General features: G+C 38.2%; 3 protein-coding genes across 3 annotated transcripts; all 3 read left to right on the forward strand.

The window, feature by feature from the left end:
* Positions 1 to 3,284: 3,284 nt before the first annotated feature.
* Positions 3,285 to 4,247, forward strand: LOC130215041 (odorant receptor 131-2-like). The gene has a single exon (XM_056446930.1). It carries the CDS (start codon positions 3,285 to 3,287, stop codon positions 4,245 to 4,247), a length of 963 nt encoding a protein of 320 aa, XP_056302905.1.
* A 3,614-nt stretch (positions 4,248 to 7,861) lies between these two features.
* LOC130214782 (odorant receptor 131-2-like) lies at positions 7,862 to 8,815 on the forward strand. Its single transcript, XM_056446603.1, has one exon. It carries the CDS (start codon positions 7,862 to 7,864, stop codon positions 8,813 to 8,815), a length of 954 nt encoding a protein of 317 aa, XP_056302578.1.
* An 8,180-nt stretch (positions 8,816 to 16,995) lies between these two features.
* LOC130214140 (odorant receptor 131-2-like) lies at positions 16,996 to 17,949 on the forward strand. The gene has a single exon (XM_056445683.1). It carries the CDS (start codon positions 16,996 to 16,998, stop codon positions 17,947 to 17,949), a length of 954 nt encoding a protein of 317 aa, XP_056301658.1.
* The last annotated feature ends 960 nt before the right edge of the window (positions 17,950 to 18,909 follow it).

The following is an 18,909-nucleotide window of genomic DNA, read 5'->3' on the forward strand; positions in this document are numbered from 1 at the left end:
TCAGAAATAACAGCCTTTTACATGCAACATACAACAATTAAAATCTACTTGATAAATCATTTATTTGTTGGTATGTGATAATGAAGATATGAATTAACTGTACATCAGATTACTGTAGGTGAGAGGTTCACTCTTAGCATGCAACATTTTGTTGTCCAACAAAACTAAATTGGATGAATAAAAACTAAATAAATTTTGAACATTTACAATGTGCATATTGTGTTTAATCAAATCATGGTTGAAATTTAAGACCTCATGAAATAATAATTAAGACTTTTCTCACACTATTTATTGTGGCTTTGACTTATGGACTATCTGATACAAATAAATGTGACTTTTTAAGGACCCATATGATATATAATAACCTATGTAATAGGTGGACGTGCTATTTAAAGCAAATTACAGAGAACACTTTCTATAAGCAACAGCACATCCACTGCTGCCAAGCATATGCAGAATATCAAAACAAAAATAAAAAGGGAAAATAAGTAAAACAATTGTTTACAGTGTGGAGGCCACATAATGTGCAGTGTGCAAACAGGACTCTCCAGAATTGGGTCTGCTTCTGAGAGTAAAACAACTTGGTTTGGGACGATTTGCAAACCTGAGCTTCCCCATAGTTGGATCAGTTGGACTACCATCTGCAGATGGGGTGTCCATTCTGTTAGGGGAGTGTTAGCTGTCATGAGACTGCACGACTGAGCTCATCCAGAATGTTAATGGCACACAGCAACCTGAACCACTGATAGTTTATGTACATTACCATGACTTATGGCCAATATGAGCCGGTTGTCTAGATAATTGAGGCTCTAGGTCACCCTCTATGGGGATAGGTCACCCTCTATGATATTTGTAAAAGCCCATGGGATAGCCCAAAGGGTAGGACATTGTACTGCCATGCTCAACCCTGAACAAACAGTCAAGGAAAAATCAAGACAAGAAATTAGCTCTACCAAGATTGTCCTTCAGGTTGATGGTTGCAAACCAAAGAATGGTCGCTTCTAAGAATGTCCTTCTGCATGAGCATCTTAAACATCATCCTGTGTAAGGAGCAGTCATAACCCACTGCTCTTAATGAGCACAATGAAGAACGGGCTGTAGAACCTGCTTCTCATCTTGGCTGGAGGAACCAGTGTGCCCTATACCCTAACCTGATGTCACCAAGTAGGACATGTACCTAGATTAACGTCTATGTTGATACTGGAACAACATTCCAATCAGCCAATCACAATTAAGGGATATGTTTACCAATTATGTTAAGTTTAGGCTTACAGTTAGGTGTATGCACTTCTACATGAGTGTTATCCAACTATTATTCCCCTCTGATTTTGGGAATAGTTTACAGTTATGGTTGGGTTTCGGCTTATGGAATAGGTATGGATACATTTTCAAGCAAAAATTATGTTCCAGGATCAAGATGTTAATCCAGGATCGCATCGTACCTGGCAAAACCATGGCATGCTTGTGCTATACATGGTCATTTTTGAGAATGATGCACTGGATGGATTGCTGGCTACTGGCAGCTAAGCAGTCATTTTAGGGCACCAGTATATGAAGTAACTAATAGCACTTGACTGTTATACATTACAGAAAACCAATAAAGCAAATTTTATCCGCATCTCTCACATCAGCATATTCAGGCATAGACAATAGCCTTACACAGATAGTACATGATGCCTGGGGAGTTCTTTTAAGGCTTAAGTCTGATAAGCTTGGTTGGCAAAGGTTTGCAGAATAGAGCTGTCTTGGCCTGCAGCAATACATGCTCTGGATTTCAGGTTTTTGATTGCAATCTAAGGCGATCTCACCAGGCAGCTTCACTTTGTGGACAAAGGTTGACTATAATTGCTTTTCAACCTGGGTGCCTTCCAAGTCTGCATGACCTCCTCTTGCAATTCCGAGAGGAAGGTAACATGGATCAAAGATGGTTTCTTACTGCACCTTACTAACCCCTATGTAACACTCATCCAGCAAACTTGATTCACAAAAGGGAAATGAGAACACCTCCTGATCTTGGTGGTGGCACAGGAGAACTTGTCCTCTTTGAGGAAGGGGTCCTGCTGGAACATAACAGCTCACCCTCCAATGCAGCAAGGGACATCTGATCTTCAGAGTCATTGAATAAGAAAAAGGCCACGCTGCGGGATGAGTCAACAGTCTTATCTGAATCTCAAGGCTGATTTATACTTTCGCTACGGCGCAGCCTACGCGTGGTCACATAGCCCTCGCCGTGGCCATCGGTGACGCTGACGTGTACCTCTCAAAAAATGTAACTACACATCGCAACAACTCGTAGCGCAAGCTCTGTGATTGGACGGCTTGGTATCGTTGACAAGTGTGGGCAGAGGTGAAAGCCATGCCAGCCCGATGCAGCCAGTGTTTACAAGTGTGGAGTCCCCTGAAGGAGCTCCAGATGAAGACTGTTGTTTTGTGTTTACCTTATGATTAAAGTTGTTGAACGTCTGCCGATTCCAACGTTCAGAAAAAATAAAACACCAGCAAAGAAACTCGACACAGAAGAACATAAACACCTGCTGCCAGCTAGTGTTTCGGAAGTGTTATTGTAGAGCAACACACACAGCATGCAGAAGTATAAATGCTTGGCTACGCGCATTGCATGCACCGTGGGTCATGCCGGTCACTTGAGGCAAAAGTATAAACCAGGCTTTAGGCGGGGTGCAGAGAAGTGGGAGCTTTTGGGGGATTCACTTACCAGATTTGGTCCTATTGGAATCCTCAGGCCAGCCTGCATGCTAACCACAGTGCAGGTGGCAACAGCAAGAGCTCACACTTAGAGTTTTGCAAACTGTGATATCAGCATCGCCATAGACAAGAGCTCTAAATCAGCATGCTGGATTCCCTGGCATGGGGCACAATGACTGTGACCGTCATCCGGGGGCAGGAAACCACTGCATCAAAAATCCCTCAATCGCTGAAGTAAAGAATGGTGGTTTGATTATTTATTTTATTTAAGAATCAATATTCCAATTTAGGATGCTCACAAATATCCCCAAAGGGAGTTTTTTTTTCAGATAACACCTGGAGAAACTCAACACACCCAGATCTCTACTGAAACACCAATGGGATTTAACATGCGTAATATAATGATGAGCGGAACAATATATAAAGAGTGATGCTCTGACAGCATTTGGGGTCTTCTCTCTCCCCCTGACTTCAACAACATGCGAGCCTGGAATTTTCTACTTACAAGGAAATTGTAAATTTGAGAAGTATTTTGTTATACCATCATCTGATGTTTATCTCTATGTCTTACTTCTCTGAATATGTCTAATATTAATGGTTCTACATCTAACCTCACACAGACTCTGGTAGATCGAGATGCGCCTCTGAAAACATTCTTGTGCGTCACTCCATGTGTTATTTTTCTCTATGTCAATGGTGTTATGATGTACACTTTGAGGAAAAAGCCTGTTTTTCAGGAGACATCTCGCTATATTCTGTTTGCCCATATGCTTTGGCTTGATACGCTCCACCTTTTTATGAGTGTGGTGCTGTTTGTTTGTGCTGTTAGCAGGATTTTTATTTTTAAAAATATCTGCATCATTCTTCTTGCGGCAGCTCAATCTCTTTATCAGGTTGCATTACTGAATCTGGCTTTAATGTCACTGGAAAGGTATGTGGCTATTTGCTTCCCTCTTAGGCATGCAAAAATCACCAGTTACAGAAGAACCAACATAGCCATTGCTGTCGTGTGGGTAATAGGTTTGATTCAGTGTTTGTCTGAGATGATTATCTTCTACTCCATTGATTCTACAAACACAGTGATGAATTTGTTCTGCTCTAGAACTACTCTTTTCAGACTGCAGATCTATAAGAAACTTGAAATAGCTTTCACATGTATATTTTTTGTGACCGTGTGTTTCATTATCATCTTTACTTATGCCTCTATAGCAGCTGTGGCTAAAACGGCCTCCAGTGATAAAGCATCAGCCAAAAAAGCTAATAAGACCGTTCTGTTACATCTAATACAGCTGGGTCTCTGTGCTGCATCTATTTTAGTTGGAGTAATCCAAGAAGTCATCTATGTTTATACTGACTACATGACATCACTACATGTAATGTATTTTTGTTTTGTAGTGTTTATGATCTTCCCCAAATGTCTGAGTCCTCTTATATATGGCCTGAGGGACCAGGCTTTTAGCTGTTTGTTTAAATACTACTTCACATTTGGTCTAAAAAAGCAAAACAAATGTAATACTGAGATTCATTTGGTAGGAGGGGGCTGAACAACTAGATATGTACCTGATGGCATAACTTATTGAAATGTTACGTTAGCTTAAAGATCATGTTAATGTTTTTTTTTTTTATGATCAAGTTACAAAATAACATTTTTCAACATTTCCAAATGTAAGCTTGCATATTTGTATTGAGACTGTACTGTAGAAGATTGAGAATTTAAATGTCTGTTGATATAGTATGTCATGATTGACTATCCTTGACTAACATCTATGTTGATCCTGGAAAATTTTTGTTCGAAAATGTATCCATACCTATTCCATCCCCGGAAACCCAACCATAACTGTAAATTATTCCCAAAAAGAGGGGAATAATAGTTGGATAACACTCATGTTGTGCAAAAACCTGATCCTAAGCCTAAACTTAACATAAACGGTAAACATCTCCCTTAAATCTGATTGGAATGTTATTACAAGATCAACATAGATGTTAATCCAGTAACATGTCCGACTAGGTGAAATCAGGTTGGCGGTTGAGAAATTTATGATTGAGATTTCAAATGTTTTATCCTATGACAACTGCTGTTTAGTGACAGTCAAAATTTATATGGGATGAAATATGTTTCCACATTTTTTTAAAGTAATAAATGTACAGCGGTTACATTTTTGTTTACATATCCATTGTTTGTTCATAAAAAATGTAAATGATTTTATATGCTTGTGCAATGTATGTTTTATTTATTTTTGATATTATAGAGCCCTTAAAAAATGAACGTTTATTTCTCTCTATAGAGTTTACCCATTCTTCTATTCTGCTGTGTCTGTTTTGCAATGCATTTTTGCAGTCTTTTCATTCATCAACAATTTTTATTTGACTCCCCAATTGGTTTTTGATTAAATTAGTTAGGCCTCTACACCAGGGGTGCCCAAACTTTTTCCTATAAAGGGCCAAAAACCAAATATCATTGAGAGCCATGGGCTGAAAGTTAAAGTTGCCGTAGGTACTTTTTATTTCATGTTTAAAATTAAATAGAAAACAGTACTTTAAATTGTATTAACTATTGCAGTATAATTTTTATTTATAAATTATTACAATAAAAACAAACAATTTATAACACAGTGGAGTTTAATGCTGAATACAATAATCAAGCAGAATCTGCCTTTGCCTTCATTTGCTCTGAAGTCTCTGCATTGTCCTCTTTTTGGCGAGTGACAGTACATACATTAAAAAATCATGACTAATATAATTTACCTGAATTTTACCTACTTTTTTTTGTAGTTTAGCAATAAAACAAACATACAAAAAATCTTACATTAAATTAGAAATTACAGTCTCAAAACAATCCTCATATTTCGCCCTCTCTTCTCAGATGCGATTGTGGGCCAAATCAAAGGTAACATTGGCCAACTTTGGCCCACAGGCCCTAGTTTGGGCATCTCTGCTCTACACACAGGCAGTATGTTGTAATTGGGATTTTAGAGGTGTGCATATTGTTCTGTTAATTTTTTCAGATCTCACCCATACACAGGCATAATAAATGTATTCAAACAGTATATATTTAACCTCATTCAACATAGCATGAGAAAATCATTTACAGTGTTCACTTGTGATGTCATTTGTTAAAACGCAGGCACTCATCATCCTATTTAAATTGCAGATTTTAGACAAAATATGTCTAGTCTTATTTAGCAGGATAGACAGTTTACTTAACTACACTTAGCACAGGCACACGCAATGTGACATGGCCAAGTATAGTGAATCCAAGTGCACACACACACATCATTAACACCTGTTCAGTGTCTTGCTAAGGGTCTCACAGTAGCCATTGTATTGTGTGTGGAATAAAGCATTGAATCACTAGCCAAGATGAGTGAGCAAAAATGGCCTCTGTGGAAGTGGATATAGATTATTCCTCAGTGGCTGTATCTCCAAGTGGAGAGACTAGGCCTTAGATAGATACAAACTGGATGTTATTTACCATGCAGCAATTTGTTTTGTAATTAGTGCGCCATTTAATTCTCATCACTGTCACCTGTATTCTTTATTGAATTGGCCTTCTCTTCAATCACGCTGACAAATTCATTGGTTTCTACTCATGTACAAAACTCTTACTGAGAAAACTCCACTATATTTATAGTCACTTCTTAACATTCAAAAAGTATGTTGTTGTTTTCTGTGCTCTAGTAGTTTTTTTAACCTTTGTATGCCCAAAGTTCACATTTCATTTGCTCGCTACTCTCTTCAGTTTTCTGCTGCTGATGCTTGGAATCATCTGCAGCAGACCTTAAAGCTCAACACTTTTATTCCGTTGTATGGGCCGATCAGATCACAAGACGATGATCAGCCCGCCACAAAAATTACATCGGCCCACAGGGAAACTGCCCGGTCTGCCAGATGGCCAGTCCGCCGCTACTGGGAGGCCATATGAGGCTGTGTAAAGACAAAAGGGGGCTGTAGGCAAGATGAGAGAATCAGAAATGGCTTCTGCAGGAGATGCCTCATTGGCCATGACAGGAGAAAGACCACAGTAACTGTTGGTGGAGGAATGGACTACATGTCGCCATTTTAGAATCCTCCATCACATTGTCTACTGAGGAGCTTCAGGACACTAGATAGGAGACACAGAAAACCAATGTAGTGGCTGCTGAAAATTCTGAAATATATATTAAAATAGATAGCACTTATAAGTTATATTTGACTGTGCTATTGTCCATCTTATGTGGTACAGAATCTCCAGGCCCAAAAAACCAAACAACAAAAAGTGATACATTAGAAAAAATTCTTGTTTTAGGGTGTTTTCACACTTGGTTCAATTGCCTGGACCGAATCTAAGTTTGATTGTCCCCTCTTGCCACTGCTCGGTTGGTTTGTGTTCACACTGTCTATTTTCCTTCTGAACCTCAGTACGCTTGCGTCATCAAGCTGCTGTTTTGTGTACAACTGTTGCTAGGTGTCAGACACGAAAGCAAAATGGAAAGATGTCCGCACATCATGGTCATTCTGCTTTTACTAAATCTTTTGGTTTTGGACATAAAGAAAGTGACTCGAGTCCATCTGCCGCAAAAATATTATAAAACGTTCAGAACATCAGGCGATGTCTGCAGAAGCTGTTTTTGGAGGAGACAAGCAGATATTATCACTGTGATTGTTCTGGCTCAGTCCCGCTTGTCACCAAGATACAGTACATGATACACAGACTCACACACATGAATGAACGTTATGAAAATGTTTGTTGTACTGTTGGCGGTTCACTTTGGTTATTTTGTACGATTTCAGGTGGACTCCGGTACAGTTTGTGGGTGTGCACCCGAGTTCAGAAGACACGTTCACATAGCTAAACACACCATACTCTGACGTCAAACGAACTCGGGTGCTGACCAAAAGTGCTAGTGTGAAAGCACCCTTAAAGGTCAAGGGTCAAATTTTTTTAGGGTTTTGCGACATGCACTGTATGTCTTCATCCTTTGTTTTTGATACACACATATAAAGCACCCACTGGGATTCAGTCTGACAGTATTTAAGTGTGATGTGATGGTGTGGTATTTATCATCAGCAGCCTCCAGCACCTGCAGCACATACTGTAGATTTACAGATTGTACTATATTCAGTGGTCTAAAACAGCATCTGTGATTTAATATGGTCTTCATGTTTTACACTTTTGAAAATGTCTAATTTGAATGAATCTACATCTAAATTATCTCAGAGACTGATGGAACAATTTGCACCAGTGAGGACATTTTTAATAGTGACACCATGTGTTCTTTTCCTTTATGTCAATGGGGTTATGATCTTCACTTTAAGAAAAAAGACTGTTTTCCAGCAGACATCTCGCTATATTCTGTTCGGTCAGATGCTTTGGGTCGATACTCTCAATCTCTTTATGAGTGTGGTGATGTATGTATGTGCAGCTAGTGGGATTTTAATTATGAAGAATGTTTGTCTTCTTATTCTCATTTCTGCAACATATCTCTATCAGGTCTCAACTTTAAATCTGGCATTAATGTCACTGGAGAGATACGTGGCCATCTGTTTTCCTCTCAGACATGCAGAAATCACCAGTTTTGAAAGAACTCGCATGGCAATGGGTGTTGTTTGTATCTTAGGTATGATTCAGCCTCTTTCTGAGACTATTATTTTTTATTGCATTGATACTACAAACATTGCAATGAATTTGTTCTGTTCAAGAACTACTCTTTTTAGGCTGCAGATCTACAATAAACTCGATATAGCTTTCACATGTATTTTATTTGTGTTAGTATCTGTGGTTATTATCTTTACTTATGCTTCTATAGCAGCTGTGGCTAAAACAGCTGCTTGTGATAAACTGTCAGCCAAAAAAGCCAATAAGACTGTTCTTCTGCATCTAATACAGCTGGGTCTTGGTGCAATATCCATTTTATTTGGAGTTGTCCAAGAAGTCATTTATGTTAATGCTGACTTTGTGACTGCAATGAATGTAATGTATGTAGGCTTTATAGTGTTTTTGATTTTCCCCAAATGTCTAAGTCCTCTTATATATGGAATGAGAGACCAGACTTTCAGCTGTTTATTTGTATATTACTTTACATTTGGTAAAGGTGGTACAGTTAAACCAGCTATCACAGAGCAACATGCTTAGTAGCAATCATTTAAAAATGAACACTTAGTATGGCACTCAGTTTAAATATATTTGATGTTCTTATATTGGAGATAAAACTTTATGCAATCTGTCGTAAAGATTTTCTGAATTTTGATTCAGACTAAAACAACTAACCTGTTGCATATGGTTATGTGGCAAAAATTATGTAATTGCTAAATTTGGTTTATTACCTGTTTCTGGCATTGAGACATGGCCTTCTGACATTATTATTATTATTATTATTATTATTATTATTGTTATCTACAATTAATATGGTTTTCATTTAGACTGTAATAATTTTGTGCACTTTGTGTTGAAGAATAATTTTTCGCTTCATAGTGCAGTGCTCACTTGGAAGACAACAGAGTAAATTGTTTCGTAAAATTAAGTGTTTATTTACTGTGGTCAAAAAATGAAAGCATCTACTCAGCATGATACTTATACATTGACTTTCGAAAGGGCTTTTTCAGTAGATTGTGTAATACATATGCTTGCCTTAGTAATCCAAATTTATACATTTAATTCAATTGCATCTCATTTGTTAATAATAAACTTCAGTTTTCAGCATTTTTTTAAGGATAATGATTGGATTTTGACCTACAGTGTGATGGATTATTTCAACAGACATGCAGTTCTGAATTTGAATAATAACAATTTGTTTTTCCAAACAGTAACAAGTTTGCATCCTTGCAATGATAAATAGAGGATCATAAAAGATTGTGCGTCCTATTTTACTGTTTAACTTCCATGTGTTAGCATAGGCGTCTATTAAAATACACACAAATAGAAACACCTGTTTAACAAAAAGCAACCTTCTGAATGATTACAATGTTTCGGTAACAGGGATTAATTTAACTATTTGAGCAATATCAGCCATCAGGCCCAAAAGTCTTAATATGCACCCTTTCTTGTTTTTCTCCTGAGTCTTTCTAGATTTGGCTTGTTTTCATTAATCCCAAAAGCAAATTCACATATCACAGCAGAGCTCACCATACTATAAATAAATACTTTCAAAAACTGCATTCCATATTGCGCCCCTTAGTTTCAAGCATCAAAGTTTGTGTGAGGGGCATCACCAAATGTATTGTCTTTCTGGAGACAATAATAAGATAAAATAGCAATATTTTAGTTATGGATAGTCTGTTAGACAAGGTCAAATTTTGATTGGTGTTTAATCGTCTTCCCCCACCACACTGCAAAGGAATGGGTGTGATTTAAATTTTCTATTTAATTATTGTATTTTAATAGTTAGTCACTGTTGTCAGGTGTAGGGTTAAGCAGTTAGAATTAAGTTAACTTGTAGAGTTAAGCAGGTAGTGTTAAGCTAACTTCAGTATAATATCAGTCAGTATAATAGGGAAGCTTCTCAGAGAACCGGAGTAACTCAATGTTCTCTTTCAAGCAACGCTCGCTATCTCACTAGGGGAATGATATAGACCACTACTTTATCTTCCAAAGCCACAGAACAGACTTGAAAGAAAGATAACCTTTCAACTTTCCAAAGGGCACACAATAAAAACCACATGAGCCAATAAAAGCATGAGTGAGGCATAATAAAAATCATGCAACTCCAAAGCAGAACAGTTTTAAGAGGAATCATTAACCTTGGGAACGAAAGCCAGGTTTGTCAGCAGTGTAACCTCACCCAGACAACATATACCACAATCCTTTGCACTTCACAATTGATGTTCATGAACTTGATTCTGATTACACAGACACATGCAACCAATTTACAACCTCATAAAAGCAGCTCAGTCACCCTTAATCTTGTTACTGTCACATACATTTCTGATCATTTTCTATGTCCCTTGCCTTGCCTGATTTTGATTTTGGACTGCAACACTTTTAATGATTGTTTGCTGACTGCCTCAACCTATTGCCTGTACTTTAAATTTTCACTTTTGGATTACCCCTGATGCTTGTGTTTGTATCTGTTTGACTCCAAGAGTGGCCAGCGCAACCTACAGAAGCCAGAGTCATCAGCGACGTCTGACCTGCCAGATCCACCATGGTTGTCTGACCTGGTGCCTGGAGCTTTCTTAACAACCAAGGTTGTCTGACCTGCCGGTGTCTCGTGATCCACTGGCGTCATCTGATTTGCTGTGCCTCTTGATCCAGGCTCTCCTCAGTTCAACGCTCCAAGCCCACGTCCTCTCCCAAGTTCCACCTTCCTTCTATACTTTAGTTTGGATGGCCTGAAAGCTGCATCTTGTGGGGTGGGCTATGTCATGGCCCCCAGCTTTAAAATTTCCGAAATAGTATAACCATCTGATGCACTAATATTTATAAGCCTGTTATTGTGAGTTTTCTAAAATGTTTTTAAATGTTTTATTGGTATAAGTTAAGATTGTTCAGAGCTCTGTCATTTGTAAGTTGCATACTAGATACAATTTATGTTACTGTAACAAAAATATTTTTATTTTATAGCATAAGAAAAGTTAAGGTACATGCCATATTTTTAGCTGGAAGTACTACATGCATTCATGTGATCTCCCCGTCATGAACCTGGTTTGATCATTGTTAATTCTTTCCCCTCTGTGTCCTGCTCTTAGCTGTTAGTTAGCTCTTGCAATCAGAGTGAGCGCTGATCACCAGTCACCTGTTCTCGCTTTACCCTTATTAGCATTCCTATATCTTTCTCTTTTTCATTCCCTCTGTTGTCAGTTTGTGACTTCATTACCCTAAGTGTGTTACCCTAAGTGCATCTTGCACATACTGTAACTAAACTGTGTCTTTCTATCCAGCCCTGTCTTGTCTTGTTTTGCTGTTCTTTTCGTTGAGTGTATAAATTGGCTGATCTCTATTGAACCCTACTGAAAAAAACAGCTTAAACCAGCCTAGGCTGGTTGGCTGGTTTTAGCTGGTCAACCAGCCTGGTTTTAGAGGGGTTTTGGCCATTTCCAGGCTGGTTTCTAGCCATTTCCAGCCTGGTCTTAGCTGGTCAGGCTGGGTGATGACCAGCTAAAACCAGCTTGACCAGCCTAGCCAGGCTGGGAGCCCAGCCAAAACCAGCTCTGTCCAGCTTAAACCAGGCTGGTCAGGCTGGTTTTAGCTGGATTTAGCTGGTCATTTTCCAGCCTGACCAGCTAAGACCAGGCTGGAAATGGCTGGAAACCAGCCTGAAAATGGCCAAAACCTCTCAAAAACCAGGCTTGTCCACCAGCTAAAAAACCAGCCAACCAGCCTAGGCTGGTTTAAGCTGGATTTTTCAGCAGAGAAGTGAAGAGTTAACTAGAAATCATTAGAATCAACTGTCTGTGAGTAAATGGTGGTGAAATGTATTTTTGGGGGGAAACTAAGTCCACCCTTTTGCTAGGTTAGATCTGCCAGTTTCAGATCAACAAAAAAATTCCTGCATCCCTTATTGAGTGTGATCATGCATTGACAATGATATGAACCATTATATGCTCAAATTTATACCTTTATTAACTTATTATTATTATTATTATTATTATTATTATTATTATTATTATTATTATTATTATTATTATTATTATTGCTATCTGCTTTAACTATGATCTGTGTATCTGTATAGTACAGAATGTATAAAAGAAGTAAAATAATATAAACAAATGAATTTTAAGGTGTAAAACACCATAAATATCTATTTAGATATGTTTGCTAATATTGTTTTATTTTGCATGAGTCATAAGTGTCTCTTTTCAGGTCAAACTGTTTGTTTTTTAAACCAATTAATAATTTTGTTAAATGATCTTGTATTACAAAATATATAATGATGCAATATATGACATTATTACACCATCAAACAGCATAAACATGTTTTCCTTCTGTGAGATTTTAGAAAAGGAAGTCTTTTGTGACTTTGAATCCCTTGAGTATCGTGACAAACAACTCCACTGAAACTCTCCTCTGCTTTAAAGTTAATGATCACATTAATTATTTATGTTCACTTTACAGGCTGATAAATATGTTTGTCCTTTTACAGTTGTTTTGTAACAGTATTTCCATAACTCCAACAAACATGCCTGTTCCAAATTTAGATTGTAGTCCCTCAGAAAGGCCGATCACACCTGTGACAGGAATTCCCTGTGCTGTACTACTCAAGCATTCAATTTGAAATTAACTGAAAATATTTTTTATGCGGCTTCCATATCATGGGGTCATGAATTAAAATGAAATGTTAATTAATCTATTGATATAAGGCTATTGTAAATATCTTGTAAATTAAAGAGTATCCTAATTAGACCAAATAGTTTTTATTGAACTAAGCTTACCCTGTACATTGAACTAAGATACACAATTTACTTGTTTTACATTTGTCTCAGCATTAAACATTAGTGTGCTGAATGACAGGCTAGATTTTATAGCTTCTTTAGGCCTACCAGTTGGTTCGTGCATAGTATGAAGCAAATAAGCCAATGGACTAAATTGATAAAAATACAAACACAAGACTACCCTCAACCATAAAAATCATAGATCTGTTATTGAAAATTTGTTTCTACGACATTGCAGCTGAACAACAGCATAAATTACAACCCCAAATCAGAAGAAGTTAGGGCAGTATGTAAAATGCAAATGAAAAAAGAAAGCAGTAATTTCCAAATTTACTGTGACTTGTATTTCATTGCAGACAATATGAACTCAAAATATTTCATGTTTTGTCTGGTCAACTTCATTTCATGTGTAAATTTACATTTTTTCCTGTCATTCAGACCTGCAACGCATTCCAAAAAAGTTAGTACCAATTTAAGGCTAATTAATCAGGTAAATTGGTTAAATAATGATGTGGTTTGAAACGGTTGATGTCAACAGGTGATTGTAATAATGACTTGGTACAAAAGCAGCATTCAAGAAAGGTCTAGTCCTTTAGGAGCAAAGATGGGCCGAGTATCACCATTTTGCCGACAAATACGTGAGAACAGACTACAAATCTGCTATTATGGACTACAAGATCCAGTCATGCACCACACACACAGACTGGTTCCTGATCCTGACTGATTGAATACACACAGCTTGAGGATTGTCAAAGTTTGAATACATAGACCATTTATACAGCGCACACACACATATCAGTGCTGAGTCTTGTTATTTGTTTCTGTGACATTACAATCTGTTTTCCTTGCCTTGTCTTGATGGTTTGACCTTCGCTTTGTTTAGTTTTTTTGTTTAGTTTTTTTGTGCATCCCTGTCTGCTGCTTGCCTTCTGAACACTCGCCTGTCATTTTGACTATGAATCTGGATTTGCCTGTATACATCTGTTACGTGGAGGACTTTATCCAGGTAGCCCACTTCACCACTATGAGTGACTTATGCCTGGTGATATTTTTTTGTGGCGGTTTATCTGAGCCCCTTTATTCCAACATGCCAGTGCACAACCCACACTGGACTTTAAAATATAAATCATGCACTGCAATTGAGTGGGTCCCCCTTTTGTTTTTTGTTTTTTTGGGGGGGGGTGTAGGGCAGGGGCTTTCTGCTCACTCCACAGCTATGCTGGCATCACCTGTATTCCTGTCTCCAGTTCATCAGTAAACCACAGTCATGGCACAAAATTGCTGCCTCCAGTCCTCCAGCTCACAAAATGGCTGTCTCCAGTCCTCCAGCTCACAAAATGGCTGTCTCCAGTCCGCCAACTCACAAGATGGTTAGTGCCAGTCTGCCACCAGCTCATAGGATGGCTTCTTACCTCTTGGCTTGTCTTTTCCTGCCATAGTTCTTGTCGTCGTTCTTGTTCTTGAAATGCCACCTGAGCCACCAGATGGTGGGCGCCAGATACCTCTGAATCCCTCGAATGGCGGGCGCCAGATACCTCTGAATCCCTCGAACAGTGGGTGACTGAATCCTCTGAATACCTTGAATGCCAGGCTCCAGATACCTCTGAATCTCTTGAATGGCAGGCTCCAGAATCCTCTGAATCCCTCGAATGGCCATGGACGCCAGATCCCCCCACGCTCCAGGCCACCCACAGCTCCACGCTCCTGATCCTCCACAGCTTCACGCCCCAGGCCCTCCGCAGCTCCACGCCCCAGGCCCTCCGCAGCTCCACACCCCAGGCCCTCCGCAGCTCCACACTCCAAACCCTCCGCAGTTCCACGTTTACGGCCCTCTGCAGCTCCACGCTCTAGGTCCTTCACAGCTCCACACTCCAGGTACACCTCCGCTGCATGGTCCTAGCCCTCTGTCTCTCCCCCTGTTCCGCCTTCGCTCCACCTCCCTCCTGAACTGTAGTTGGAGTGTCTGGAATCCACTCCATGAGGGGGGTTCTGTTGTTATTATCAATGATCTAGCGGTTGCAGATCGCTAACAGACTACAAATCCGCTATTATGGACTACAAGATCCAGTCATGCACCACACACACTCAGATCGGTTCCTGATCCTGACTGATTGCATACACACAGCCGGAGGATTGTCAAAGACTGATTACATGGACTATTTTTTTACAGCGGGCACACACACATCAGTGCTAAGTCTTGTTATCTGTTTATGTGACATTACACCACTCGCCTGTTATTTTGACTACGAATCTGGATTTGCCTGTATACATCTGTTTGCTCTTGTGTTGACCGTTGCTTGCCTGACCATTCTCAATAAACCTGCATTTGGATCCACACTTCCCAGTCAGCGTCTCTGTCCACATTACAGATTGAAAGACATTTGGATATTTCACCTTCAACAGCAGCACTGTATCAAGAGTTGTCATTCATCTATGAGTGATATCCCCACATGGGTTCACGATTACTTTGGCAAACCTTTGTCAAGTAACACAATAAGTAGTGACATCCACAAATGCCAGTTAAAACTGTACTGTACCAAAAGAAAGCCCTATGTTAACAGTGTCTAGAAGAGCCATTGATTTCTCTGGACTTGGAGGCTTCAGGGATGGACCATCACACAGTGTAAATGTGTACTGTGGTCAGATGAATTAGTATTTCAGGTATTTTTGTGAGAAATGGACACATAGAGATTTTGGAGCACAATATGCTGAAATATATACATATTTTCCAGGGATGCCCATGCATATTTCAACAAGACAATGCAAAAACATATTCTGCACACATTACAAAGTCCTGGCTGCAGAGGAAGAGGATACAGGTACTTGACTGGCCTGCCTGCAGTCCTGACCTGTGTCCAATAGAAAATGTGTGGTGCATTTTGAAGAGCAAACTGCGACAATGAAGACTGAAACACTTCATAATTTCAGTAATGAACAGTCTACATAGTAGAGACAGGAAGAGCTGGGGCTGAGACAACTTTGAAAAAGTCTCTAGGCTAAGATGACTGAGCGAGGAATAACCTCAGAGATAAGGAGATAGAGGAAAAGCTTCTGAGGCCTTGCCAGGAAAAAAGGCCATACAGTGTAGAAAGAAGGCCTCTGTAGCCAAGACGAGGGAATCAGAAATGGCTTCTATGGGAGAGGCCTCATTGACCATGACCCGATAGAGACCTCTGTGATTGTTAGAGAGGGAGCGAGGAATGGACTACATGTCGCTATTTGAGAAGCCCCCACTAGATTATGTACTGAGGACTGAGGAGCTTCAGGACACTGGAACGTAGACAGTAAAAACCAGCATAGTGGCTACTGAAAAACCATCACTGTGATTAAATCACATTTTAAAATATATTAAAATGACTATGATTCGGAAGTTGTATTTCACAGCCATTATGCATCTTCTTAAGTGGTACAGAGTCTCCAAATCCAAAAACAATTGTTGAAGGAGCACATAAAAGTGATAGAAACAATGTTTGTTAAAGGGGTGGTCAATCAAAAAATCTGCTTTTTTGTGTTTGGATGCACGGATATGTGTTCGTATTTTTTTACACATATTTTACCGTTATTCTACACCTCTGACTTTAGATTTTCTGTATTTTTAATGAAACTTCATTCAGATGTTAATATAATAAATGCATAAATCTTGGAAAAAAGTAAAAAGTACAAAAATGTGCCTCATGAAAAAGTTTGGTAAATAACAAAATGCACATCAAGACTACAACTTGCTATTGTGGATTGTATTTGATGCACACAGACATAAACCACCCACTGGGATTCAGTCTGATAGTATTTAAAATGTGATGCTCTGGTATCTATCTTCAGAAGCACCCAGCACCTGCAGCACATACTGTAGATTTGCAGGTTCAAAGGTTTGCAGGCTCTTCTCTATTTGGTGGTCTAAAACAGCATCTGTGATTAATATGGTCTTCATGTTTTACACTTCTGAAAATGTCTAATTTGAATGGATCTACATCTAACAACACTCAGAGTCTGATGGATCAATATGCACCAATGAAGGCATTTTTGCTTGTGACACCATGTGTTATTTTCCTTTATGTCAATGGAGTCATGATCTTCACTTTGAGGAAAAAGACTGTTTTCCAGCAGACATCTCGCTATATTCTGTTCGGTCAGATGCTTTGGGTCGATACTCTAAACCTTTTTATGAGTGTGTTGTTGTATTTATGTGCTGTCAGTAGGATTTTAATTATGAAGAATGTCTGTCTTCTTCTTCTCATTGCTGCAACATCTCTCTATCAGGTCTCTACTTTAAATCTGTCATTAATGTCACTGGAGAGATATGTGGCCATCTGTTTTCCTCTCAGACATGTGGAAATCACCAGTTTTGAAAGAACTCATATAGCTATGGGTGTTATTTGTATCATAGGTATGCTTCAATCTCTATCTGAGACTATTATTTTTTATTGCATTGATACTACAAACATTGCAATGAATTTGTTCTGTTCAAGAACTACTCTTTTAAGGCTGCAGATCTACAATAAACTCGATATAGCTTTCACAAGCATGTATTTTGCTTTATCATGCTTTGTTATAATCTTTACCTATGCCTCTATAGCAGCTGTGGCTAAAACAGCTGCCTGTGATAAACTGTCAGCCAAAAAAGCTAATAAGACTGTTCTTCTGCATCTAATACAGCTGGGTCTTGGTGCATCATCCATCTTAGCTGGAGTTATCCAAGAAGTCATTTTTGTTAATACTGACTTAATGACAGCGATAAATGTGATGTATTTTTGCTTTTTAGTGTTTATAATGTTCCCCAAATGTCTAAGTCCTCTTATATATGGTATGAGAGACCAGGCTTTTAGTTGTATATTCTTATATTACTTTACATTTGGTAAAGGTGGCACAGTTAATCCAGTTATCAAAAAGCAACACGCATAGTAGCAATGACAAAAAAATAGCGTTTTCCAAGTGTAAGTATGGGTATCTTTTAAATGACACACTAAGTCTAATTTGACTTCATTTTTTGGCTGCATGTAAATACAAACACTTGTTTGAAAAGAAAAGGTGTCTTCTGAACAAGTATCAGTTCACTGACCAAATATTGTCTTGCATCCTTGCTGGGCGTGACTGACAGTGGTATAAAGCAGAGGTCTCAAACTCAAATCCTGGAGGGCCGCAGCTCTACATAGTTTGGCTCCAACTACCTCCGACTCACACTTGCTTAATAGTCTCTAGTAAACTTAAACATTATTGGATTATATGGTTATTTGGATCAGCTGTGTTTGATTAGGGTTGAAGCTAAACTGCAGCGCTACAGCGGCCCTCCAGGAACCAAATTTGAGACCTATGGTATGAAGCATTATGGTGGGATCAAATTTATATTCATATTAACTAAATATGTATTATTATTATTATTATTATTAAATAAGATACAGACAAATGCTAATTATTTTCCATTATTCATTTTTGGCTATGGTTTTTATATGCTATCAGTTATATTGCACCAAGATTTTAATTAATTCTTTACTTTTGACCCACATTTGTGGCCAATTTTTTTCTGATCATGCTTAAACCGTGCATGAACATTCATCGTTCATAGAATACTTGTATGTATGTATGTGTATATATATATATATATATATATATATATATATATATATATATATATATATATATATATATATATATATATATATATATATATATATATATATATAATAAACAAAGCAGAATATTAAGTAAAACATGCATTTATGTTCATGTTTGCCAGAATTGTTTTAATTTCATGAGTCATGATACATGTCTGTTTCAAGTCAACAGTTTTAATACATATAATAAATATTTAATAAAAACAGTTTGACTACATAATCTTGTATATCAAAAAGAAAATCAAACAAA

This window comes from Danio aesculapii, chromosome 21, assembly GCF_903798145.1.
Source record: "Danio aesculapii chromosome 21, fDanAes4.1, whole genome shotgun sequence".
NCBI lineage: Eukaryota > Metazoa > Chordata > Actinopteri > Cypriniformes > Danionidae > Danio > Danio aesculapii.